Source organism: Prionailurus viverrinus, chromosome A1, assembly GCF_022837055.1.
Source record: "Prionailurus viverrinus isolate Anna chromosome A1, UM_Priviv_1.0, whole genome shotgun sequence".
Lineage (NCBI taxonomy): Eukaryota > Metazoa > Chordata > Mammalia > Carnivora > Felidae > Prionailurus > Prionailurus viverrinus.
The window spans coordinates 127,486,089-127,498,262 of NC_062561.1; the positions used below are offsets into that span (position 1 = coordinate 127,486,089).

The 12,174-nt window shown below is 37.0% G+C and overlaps 1 protein-coding gene across 1 annotated transcript in view; it reads left to right on the forward strand.

Annotated features, from left to right (window-relative positions):
* The window catches only part of RAB3C (RAB3C, member RAS oncogene family), a 302,968-nt gene that overhangs the window by 256,971 nt on the left and 33,823 nt on the right, over positions 1-12,174 (forward strand). Inside the window, exon 4 of the mRNA XM_047876639.1 lies at positions 3,049-3,173. Coding sequence (XP_047732595.1) covers positions 3,049-3,173 — 125 coding nt within the window. The remainder of the gene's footprint in view (positions 1-3,048; positions 3,174-12,174) is intronic.

Sequence of the window (12,174 nt, forward strand, 5' to 3'; positions counted from 1 at the left end):
CCACACGTTGGGTATTTGCACCCCTGATTCCACTGATAAGATTAACCAGTTCTGATGGCAAATAAATCTTCTGTTCATCAGAGTACAAATACCCCAGACCATAATTTTAATTGGTTAAAAAAAGAAAATGGTTTCTATCAGCTATTGAAGGTTTTTAGATAAAGGTTTTAAATAATTTGCTAGTAACTAAAAAAAAATAACATTATTCCCTTGACAATTTAGGACATTGGGGAGGTTACATTAAAATATTAGTAAAAAAGGGAAGGGGAATGGTTTTGATACAATTATGGCTATAAATACGTTTTTACAAATAGGGAATGGTAAATGTTGTATATGCGTAAATGTATAGCTTGTCACAGTAGCCTAAGACCCCATGGGTTATTAAATCAGCAGAATTTAGACACTCATACATGTTGAATGATAGAAGTACACATTCCATCAACATGGCTTCAGAGTACAAATCAGCCAAGTTGTTTCTTCTTCACCTTCACAAAGGTATACCCTGGTTAAGTTTATGCAAACAGGGTTGCAGAGGATGTTTGCCTAGGTTAGGAGTGCTAAATTTCTTCAAGTGAGCATTTGTCCCCTGTAAACTCAGAAAGCCATATCCTTTATATCCTAGCCTCAACCCTGTCCTTACCAAAAGACACTCTCCTGTGACTCCCCTATCACTAACCTCATTCTGGTTATTTGATTTCTAGCTATGTGCCAGGATAACCTTCTCTATTTGGTTCCTAACTGTATGCCAGGATAACCTTGTCTGTTCATATAAGGGCTCTCTCCCTTGAGCCTTTCCAGGCATAGCCAAGGCCATGCCTTGACCAATAAGACCTATATGAGTGGAGGGATAACTTAAAAAATACCTGAGGAAATCCAATTAGATTTGAGTTCCTTTGAAAGAACCTTTGGAATTTTTTTTTGTAAAACTATGTTAGCCCTTGAAATTTCGTGTGTGTTCATATATAGCATGCATTTTTACTCCTTAATTCACTATGAATTTATCATTTTTCATAGACCACAAACGTAAGTTGAGGTGAGAGAAAATTAGAGTTTTGAATGCTTGCTTTTATTTTCCCAGTTTATAGATGCATGCTGAATCTCCTGTTGCTAGCAGGGAATTGATTATTAACTTAGGTATCACTATTAGAAAGGTCATGTCTCCAGATTTTTCTGATAAAATATACTTAACTTCTGAGACGTTCACATGGGACACAGCCATTTTAATCTCACTTGAAAACTTGTACTTGGTTCAGGGGAATGCTCTGAAATAAACAGTATCTGCCTTGTAGCTCTAATCATTATTCTCATAAGGGAGAAATAGTGATCACATCTCACTGGAAGACGACCTGCTAGAGTTTACTATTTGCTTTTACTCTCTTTACAAGTTGAGAACAGACTGTCACATTTCCTATTTAATAATCCTGCAAGACTTGACAGTTGCTAAGCAGAAACATTTCTAAGCTTTCTTTTTGACATTTTACTTTCTTTTAAACTTCTTTTAAACTTTCATCGTTTGTTTTTCAGTGTTTAAGTATCTCTTTCCTGACCACCCACTGAGTGCTAGGTCTTTTCCACATATCTTAGATTGTTGTTCTCAAATAAAAACATGACCAGCAGAAATGGAGGAGTAAAGAACGTGGCTTCCTTTCATCTTTTTCTCTAAAATGACAACAAGCACACAAGAATTTCACTTCTCAAAATAAGTAGCATGGTTACATGTTTAAGAGCATAGGCTTGAAAGCTATACTAACCTGGTTTTGATTTCCTCATCTGACACTTGACTAGCTGGCTGTTCTTGGGATAATCTCAGTGGTAAAATGGGGAGGATAATAATATCCCTCTGAGTCTGAGGATTAAATTCATGTCACCTATCTGACCTATTTAGGACTATACCTGCAAATATGAACTATCACAATTCTGTCTCAATTTCAAAATCAGAAGTTGGCTGTGTTCACCATGATCCATACTAGAAACTTATTCAGAATTCTGGATATCCTGCTTATAACTTAAACTACCAGCCCATTATATTGTAATTTTTATATTAACCTGGAATTTTTCTCTGTAAAATGTAAAGCATGAGTATATTGGTTGTTAGTATCCACTTTTAAAAATTAACATTATCGGGGCACTTGATTGACTCAGTAGACTGAGCTTCTGACTTCAGCTCAGGTCACCATCTCACAGCTCCTGAGTTTGAGCCCTGTGTCTGTCTCTGTGCTGACCACTCAGAGCCTGGAGCCTGCTTCGGATTCTGTGTCCCCTTCTCTCTCTGCCCCTCCCACACTCACACTCTGTCTCTCTCTCTCTCTCAAAAATAAACATTAAAAAATTTTTTTAAGATTTAGAAATTAACATTATCCCCATATTTCCTAGGCCCTAATTGTCCTAGCTCTTTACATTGTTGTAATAAGGGAAAATGACTTTTTTCGTGTGATGGACTGAACAACCATCTTGGGTTTCCTGGAACTGAGGAGTTTGTAGGAACATGAGATTTTTACTGCAAAAACTGAGAACATGGTGAGCAAACCAGGATGGTTGGCTGCTCAGAGTATAAAGATATTACATAAGGTAGAGGTAGAAGGGAGAAATAGTAGTAATGCTAATATCACCAAATAAAACAGAATTATTATTTGAAGTTTATGTATTTTGAGAGAGAGAAAGCACACATGAGCAGAGGAGGGGCAGAGAGAGAGAATCCCAAGCAGGCTCCATACTGTCAGTGCAGAGCCTGACATGGGGCTCAAACCCACAAACTGCAAGATCAAGACCTGAGCCGAAATCAAGAGTCAGACACTTAAGTGACTAAGACACCCAGGCACCCCCAAAACAGAATTCTTAATACAACACCATTGTTCCCTGGATTTTTGATTCAGTCAGTCTGTAAGTATCTGAAGGGTGAAATTGCACTGAACTAATTTATTCTAAATGTCAGGCATTTGGGCTTCATATTTTGCTATTATCCTCATCTGTAGGACATATTCCTTCTCTTTCATTTTATGTTGTTCTCTCCTCTGATCATTTTTTTTTTGCCTGTTCTTTTTCTTTTAGGTCAACTCAAATTAAAACATACTCTTGGGATAATGCCCAGGTTATCCTGGTTGGGAACAAATGTGACATGGAAGATGAGCGGGTCATCTCAACGGAGAGAGGCCAACATTTAGGAGAACAGCTTGGTAAGTGATAAATTCACACACACAAACACACACACACACACACACACACACACACACACACACACACACACACCAGAGGTTGGTAATTATTTGTAACACTGCACAGAGTAACCGCTAATTGCTAGGGTGGGTGTAATGAAAAGACTGTCAACTTTGAATGGAAACCAACATATCCTTGGTAAGTAAGAAGTGGATCTTCTCCCACTTTCTCTGGCACTGTTAGAATCCAAGCATAATAACAAAAGCAAAATAGCCAGAATGTTGATCTAGTACAAGGTATTCAAATTCTTTTTCATGAGAAACACAGTTTAAGCCTTGCCTGCTATTTTTTGTTGCTATTTTTTTCCTCCATATGCAACATTTTGTGTTGAGTGAGCACTTTATTATAATGTGTGATTATTGTCAGGTTTCTACTTGAGTTCAGAAGCACAAATAGGTCATATTATCGATAGTGGTTCTGGGGACATCGCTGACAACTTGTTGCTGTTAAAAATGTCTTTGAGATTCCATCTCCTCATCTCTCAAGAATGAGTATCATGACCCAGGCCTACTTTACCAAGTTTTTGTAGATAAACCAAGGTAAAAAATAGATACTAGCTTTAGAAGTCGCAAAGCCATTTTAAACACAAAACAGTGTGTCTTGAGAGAAAAATACTTGAGTGAGTAGGGTAGAGTTTTGGTGCACAGCAGGGACTCGTGACTGATTTTTCAGCTCAAGGCATTTTATACTGAGCACCTGTTATATGCCCTGCCCTATGCCAAATAGCACGGGGAATACAAAAATGTATGATTCACAGTCCCTGGGCTCAAGTTGCTTTCAGTCAAGTGGGAAAACTGGAAATACGCATAGAAAAGCAGAAACAGCAAGACAATAAAAACAGGATAATTAACTAGGAGGTATACACCAAAGAGAAAGCAACAGGGGAAAGGAGGCAGATCAGGAGAGGCGTGCCAGGGGGTATGGGAGCAAAGTGGGACAGCAGGCAGGTAAAACTCAAAGCAGACAGGACACCTGTAGAGAAAGTGTGTGGAATTGAGCAGAACAGCTACAAAGAAATGATTGATGAGAGGACATAGAGATCATATGGGTTCAATGCCAAGATAAGGCCTGAATAGACCCTAAAGGAGGACAGAATATGAAAACCACAGAGGGGAGAGGAAACGTTATAAATAAAGGGCACAATGGAGCAAAGACATTTAGAGGAGAATGAGTAAAAAAGTTAGAACCTAGCATAGTATTATGGAAGTGGAGAGTGGATTTGGGAAATAATTCAAGCCCTAGAGCAAAAGAGCTGGAATTTTTTTTTTTATTATTATTCCTCTCCCTCTCCCTCTTCCTCCTTACACAACAGAAAACTTGGAGGTATTCTTAGTAGACTCTGGCTCTCCAGCATTTTTGGCCAGTACCTACAGTAAAAAACATGTTTAATGTAGCAACCCAGTGCATATGTATGTACAGAGAAAGAATGAAACAGAAGTTTCACAAAGTATATTTACCCTCAGTAGATGAGATTCATTCTGATATTTTTCTATCCTCTTCTGTTTCTCCTTTTATCTTTTAATAGTGGTCTCAACCCACTATTGATTTTAGGACCTAGTGATGGGCCTCAACCTACAATTTGAAAAGCACTGCTATGAAGGGGTGCTTTGGGAGTATTCAGCTAATACTGGGCGGCACAGATTAGAAAGGCAGAGAGCCTCTCATTGGGTCACTTTATCATGTGGTAATCTCATAAAAGAACTATGAGCAATCCAGTCTGAGAGCTTGAATATTTCTTCATGAGATCAGTGCTCTCATCAATGGCCCTAAAGGCCATTACCCAGTGGCCACAAGAATCCTTCTATCAATGTTTTTGGAGCTGCCCAGGAGAAAGTCACATAGCTGACGTCTTGTCTCTCTGTGGTTGCTCTTGAGCCTTTATCATTTCATTCAGAGGGGCTCTCCCATTCTATCACTTTAACAGTGTTTTTTTTTTTTCTTAAGTCTGAAAACTTGGCACTCTCTCTTTAATCCCCTCAGCACTTCAAGAAGTTAGGGGTGGAGAATAGGAGGTCTCCAAGAGAGAAGGGAAACCTAGGAGAGGCTTAGCAGGGTGGTTTCTTGAAACCCTCTGTTCTCACCCTTTATTTTCTTCACTTGTCAGGCATATGCCACATTGAGGGCAGGGGAACTGCTCCACAGATAGAAAGTGCCTCTATATATTAACCTGAAAATTGTTTGGTTCAAACAAAAATATATTGAAGCCAAGTACTGTTTAATGTTAGGAGTACAAAAGAGCCTGGTAACTGCATAAATTCTTTACTACTCTAATAAAGTAGTAATTTTACTGGGTAATTTACTTGGGTGTTCCAAAGTAAATTACTTGGGTGTAATTTACTTGGGTGTTCCAAAGTAAATTACTTGGGTGTAATTTACTTGGGTGTTCCAAAGAGCAGGTTATGGAAGGAAGCATTAGAATGATGGGAATGCAGGGTGCCTGGGTGGCTCAGCCCTTGAAGCATCTGATTCTGGATTCCGGCTTAGGTCATAGTCTCACAGTTTCTGAGATCAAGCCCCACATAGGGCTCTGCACTGACAGTGTGGAGTCTTCTTGGGTTTCACTCTCTCCCTATCTCTCTGCCTCTTTCCCACTCGTGTGCATTTTCTCCCTCTCTCTCTCAAACTAAATAAACATTAAAACAAAAAAATAATGATGGGTATGCATCAAGAGGGTGACCTTTATTAGAACGACTATGACTGGCATCAATATAACCCCTTTCATATAATACAGAGATGTAGGAAAGTTCCTGAAATTGTGAGGCAGAAATGTTTTACACTCCTGTGCAAATGGTTTCTAATTGACTTTTTTTTGCTATTTAATATAACCCATCAGTTGTCATAGCAACCAACACTTGTACATTCTTAGAGAGTCATTTACCTCCTTTAATGTGGCTTGTTCTGATGACTGCACACACTTCGACAAATGATCATGAGAGATCATTTGTATGGAAATAAAACCACTCTCACAATCTAAATTATTTTAAAGGTTTTTGCTTTATTTTTAAAAAATACTAGTAAATCTCCAGAATACTCTCACATAGATGCAGAGATCAGGCACTTCTTTTTACTTGTCATTTCCACATTTGGGTGGACGGTTGGAAATAACTGTGCCATCAGTCTGGTTACAATTAATTCTTCATTGTGGACGGTTAAACCCACGTAACATTTGCTAACCCTGATGAGGGTACTTGAAGGAACTCAGTTGTAGCTAAGGTATTTAAAATCTGTATATGGCTGCTACTCTTGTTAATGCAGTTTAGTTCACCAGACCTCTACTAAGTGTTTACAGTGTGTCAGCTGTTAGGAATACCATACCCTACCTTCCAGGAGTAAACATAGTAGTACCTGAGATAAAGTATACAGACAGCATTTTTCTGGCTTTCTCTTTCCTGACTGTTCCACTTGGCCCTGTTGGGTATGCCCTTGTTGTAGAACTTGGCCTTCTTTGCTTCCATCCCATGTTGCCCTCCGTTCTCCTCCCTCCTGAGTCATACTTTCTGTTTTCTTGGAAGACCCCTCCTCTTTCTGCTACTTGCACTTTGGCTTTCCTTCTTGGGCTCACCATTCTTCATTATCTCCATGTTCCCTTAGATGTTCCTATCCACTTCCATGGTTAGACATACAGACCATGAAAACCAAATCTTTTTTTTTTAATTTTAATTCCAGTAGAGTTAACACACAGGGTTTTATTAGGTTTAGGTATACAATGTAGTGATTTAACACTTCCATACCTTACCCAGGTTCATCACAAGTACATTCCTTAACCCCATCACCTGTATCATTGTTCCCTGCCTGCCTTCTAGTAACCATCAGTTTGTTCTCTATAGTAAGAATGGGTTTCTTGGTTTTTCTTTTTTCTCTTTTTTTTCTTCACTTTTTTGTTTCATTTCTTAAATTCCACCTATGAGTGAAATCACGTGGTATTTCTTGTTCTCTGACTTACTTCACTTAGCATAATACACTCTAGCTCCATCCATGTCATTGCCAATGGCAAGATTTCATTCTTTTTCATGGCTGAATAACATTCCTCTGTGTGTGTGTGTGTGTGTGTGTGTGTGTGTGTGTGTGTGTGTGTGTGTGTCCCAGTCCCATCTTCTTTATCCATTCATCAATTGATAGACATTTGGGATGCTTAAAAAATTTGGCTATTGTAAATGCTGCTATAAACATAAGAGGGAATACAAGCCTTTGATTTAGTGTTTTTGTATTTTTTAGGTAAACACCAGTAGTCCAATTACTAGAAAAAAGTTGCATTTCTAACTTTTGAGGAACCGCCATACTTCTTCCACAGTGGCTATATCAACTTGCATTCCCACCAACAGTGACAATGAAATCTGGTTGTATCCCTGACTGCTCCCTTGAGCTGTAGATTCCTCTATCTACCCCCATAGCTGTGCTTCTTATTTAGGGTGGTCCTTTAATCATCTGCAGCTAAATTGTCTGAGCTTCTTTTTCAAGTGCACATTGTCAACCCTCTCAAGCCTGTTGAATTAGAGTTTCTAAAGTGGAAGCCCAGAATATAAATTTTTAAGAAGCACCCTCTGAATTTCACACAACAGAATCACATTTTAGAATGAGGGCTTAGATAGTGGCAAGTTTTCAGAGAGAGTAGAGAATTGCTCCTAGAGCTTTACAATATCTTATAGCTGATTCTATTCTTCTAATGCATGTTTTTAACATTTACTACAGACGCATGTAACTATAACAATATATAGTAATGTTTTAGATTTGTATTTAGTTTAAATAACATTTATAATATGCCAATAATCTAAATAAATGTACAATATAACTTAAAATTTGAACTTAAAACTTAAGTTCAAAAAAATAGAAATAAATTTTTTCTAAAATGGAAGTCACTTAACTAGAAATAAGAACAAATAAATTTATAGAGGGGAAGGGATTTGTATTGCTTTAAATTTTAGATGAAAGAATATTTGAACTATTTTTATAAGCTCTGGCAGGGCAGAAAGTACAGAAATTCTGAAGTTTGCCAAAAATGTAGTCAAAGAAATAAAGACTGAAGATAATTTAAAATTGAGAGAAGTGATTATTTTTTATAAATAATTTGTAAGGATCCAGTTTTGAAATGTTTCTAATTTGGATTAATATTTATTCCTAAAGCAAATAATAGATACTTATTCCCTATTACTCTGCATTCAAGTAGTTGTCATGATATTATGTGCATGCATTCCTAAATTCCAGACCCTTCCCCTGTATATTTTCCCTTGTCTAGTATAGACACCCCATGAGGATTTCTGACAACTATAAAATATGTTAACACTTGGCCACTTTTCCAATCTGAAATAATTTTCCTACCATTTTACCAGTGTAATGACTTACTTTGTTTTGGTTATTCATCTGACAAATATTTATTAAACACTGACAGTGACATCAGGGAGTCATAAAATATGTATCTTTTCTGTTAGGAAGCTGAACATGTGTTCTGTATATCAGAAATATAATTAATATCTTGAATACATAAATTAAACAGCTGGAAAACATCAAAACAAGTGCAATTTGAAGGGTGGAGGAGGGACATGGAATTGTATGAGTCGATAGTTGCTTCTGTTTTAGGAATATGAAGACCGACAAAACTCATTCTGTCTATACTATGAAGCACACTGATTCCATAAAGACTAGCTTAACTGATCCCTTCAAGGGAATAATCTGTTGAGGCAGAAAGAGGTAAATTAAAGACAAAGAGAAAAGGATACTCTTTCACATCATAAAGACTATACTAAAGGAGCTGTTTCTTGTTATAGTACAGACAGGATATATAATTACTTCTTAAAAGGTCTAGATAAATCAAAGCAGCCAGATTCACTATGTCTGAAAGTGTTTGGACTCTCTGTGGATATTTCTATCCTATCAAGGTTAAAAATTTGGGTGCATTGACCATATTACCTCACATGCCTTGACATTACTGGTGGAGACAAGTTAACTGAGATGAATGGAACATCATTGTAACTCATCCAGGAAAGTCTGCCTTTTTGGGTTTTAGTGATTATTCTTCAGATTCCTGCTGAGCCTGGGGTCCCTAACTTGAGAATTCTTATTCCGAGTTTATGTTACCTGCTCTGCTCCTATGAATCTTTTAGCACAAACCACCCTTGTCTTTGGCTGCCAACCCAGAGAAGAGAAAGCAAGGCAATGATTATAATGTGAAATTATGTTATCCTGGGAAACCATGAACTTTTGGATCCATGTGGTCTGACCCTAAGCAGCCAGATTCTCTTCATATGTTTTTCATTGGACATAATTATAATAATAGCATTATACCTTCCCTGACCTCTAAACTCACTCCTGAGTCATTGTATCCTTAGTACAACTTTGAGGTACAGAATACTTCTTAACTGAATTCAGTTTTCTGTTTTACAGTCCAGGTGGAAATTAGTTCCTATATAACTAGTAAGTTTATTTAAACTCTGTTCTTGGATGCCACAGTCTTCCAGTGATCTACAGACTTCTAGTGGAAGATGCCAGAAAATGACTACATCATTAATTAAGGATAAATTCTCTTAAATGCAATCTTATCCAAATACATAGCTTCTCTTTTCAACAAATGCCAGTCTTTTGGAGTCTCCTCCAAAATTAGTTTATTAGTTAATTAAAACTAGAAAACTCTTTAACCATTCTGTGCTTTCTTTTTCTTAATACCTTTAGAATTTCTTAGTACCTTTAGAACACCAATTTAGAGCATCTGTAATCAAGACCACTTAAGGAAGTTCTCTTCTAAATAATGAAAAATCAAAGAATTGTAGAGTGTGCTATTATCTTGATGGTTTTATGCCCTGAGCCATATCAGACTGCTCTGAGATTGGGAATAACAGATGAATTAACTCAGAAGTCACAGGTGGGCCTCAGAACACTGATAGGATCTCTTTCTTTCTCAGCCATTCAAGTCACATAAAAGCAAAGCAGAGAGAGGGAAATAAATCTAGAAGGAAGATTGGATCCAGAGTAAGGATTCTGAAAAAAAATCCCAGTACTCGAGCCATATTCAGGCCAATTAGTTGGAATCTCTAAAATGGGACCCAAAGTATTTTTAAATTATTTTTGTTGAAGTATAATTGACATATAACATCATATTAGTTTCAGGAGTAAAATATAATGATATATATATATATATATATATATATATATATATATATATATATTGCAAAATGATCACAATAATTTGAGGTAACCTCTGTTACCATACTTAGAAATTTTTTTTCTTGTGATGAGAACTTGTAAGATCTACTCTCAAAACAAGTTTTAAATAAAAAATACAGTATCATTAACTAAAGTCGCCATGCTATACATTATATTTCTGTGAGTGATTTATTGTAAAAAAAAATCTGGAGATTTTTATATTTTGTCCCCCTTCACCCATTTTGTCCACCCCTGACTCTGAGCGTTTGGTAGCCATCAATCTATTCTCTGTATCTTTGTGCTTCATTTGTTTTAATTGAAGTATAGTTGACATGTAATATTACCTTAATTTCAGGTGTGCAACATAGTGATTCCATAATTGCATACACTACAAAATACTCACCATGGTAAATGTAGTTATTATCTGTCATCATATAAAGTTATTACAATAATACTGACTTTATTCCCTATGCTGTACTTTTTATTCCATCATTAATTTATTTTAAAACTGGAAGTTTGTACTTTTTAAGTCCCTTTCATGTATTTCACCTCTCCCCATCCTCCCAGCTCTTACAGCCATCAATTCTCTATATTTATTTGTCTGTTTCTGTTTTGTTGTTGCTTGTTTTATTTTTGATGCTCCACATATAAGTGAAATCATATATGTGATTTCACTGACTTATGTCACTTAGCATAATGTCCCCTAGGTCCAACCAAACTGTGATAAATGGCAAGATTTCATTTTTTATGGCTGAGTAATATTTCATTGTATATATACCACATCTTCTTTACTCATTTGTCAGTGGACACAGTTGCTTTCATATCTTAACTATTATAAATAATGCTTCAATAAACATGGGGTGCATATATCTTTTCAAATTAGTATTTTTGTTTTCTTTGGATAAATACCCAGAGGTGGAATTAGGTATCGCACACTACTTCTGTTTTTAGTTTTTTGAGAAACCTTATTATTGTTTCCATAGGGGCCCTACCAGTTTACATTCCCACCAACAGTACCCTAAGGTTGCCTTCTCTTCTTGTCCTAGTCAACACTTGTTATTTCTTGTCTTTTTGATACTAGCTATTCTGATAGCTGTGAGGTAATACCTCTGTGTGGTTTTGATTTGCATTTCCCTGGGGATTAGTGATGCATACTTTTCATGTGTCTGTTGGCCTTCCATATGTCTTCTTTGAAAAAAGGCCTCTAGATGTGTGTTAAATTAGATGAGTACCCCTCAGACTGATCCTTCGTGTTTAGCCAATGAGCCTCTTTCATATAAAGTTTGGGTGTCTCTCAGTTGGCTATCTCTGCATTAGGCCCTGGGATGTAGGTCTGTGTGCAAGCCCTTTAAGAGCTTTTTCTCACTTTACTACAATGTTGTAGGTATCATGGATGCAAGCCCCATTCATCTTCAAAGCCAGATATTCTGGGGGGCTTGTCTCTCAGGCACAGGTCATAAAATTTTGATACCGTATGTGGGGTTTAAATCGTGTGCCCCTCAATGAGAAGCTTTGGGTTTTGAGTTCCTTCCTCATGGTAGATTGCTAAGCCAGGAATTAAATTTAGGGCAAGATTGTACCCCAGCTTCTCCTACCCACTTTGATGGGTCCATTTTCCTGTTCACCCAGTGGGTAGGAGTCGCTCAGCTACTTTTTAGATTTTTGTTCCAGAGGATTGTTCCATATGTAGCTGTAGATTCATTATGTCTGTGGGAGGTGAGTTCAGTATTCACCTGTGTTACCATCTTGACCCAGAACCTAACTATACTTTATTTAAGTCTCAGGTTATTCTAACACATGGTCATGATTGAGACCAGTGATGTACAG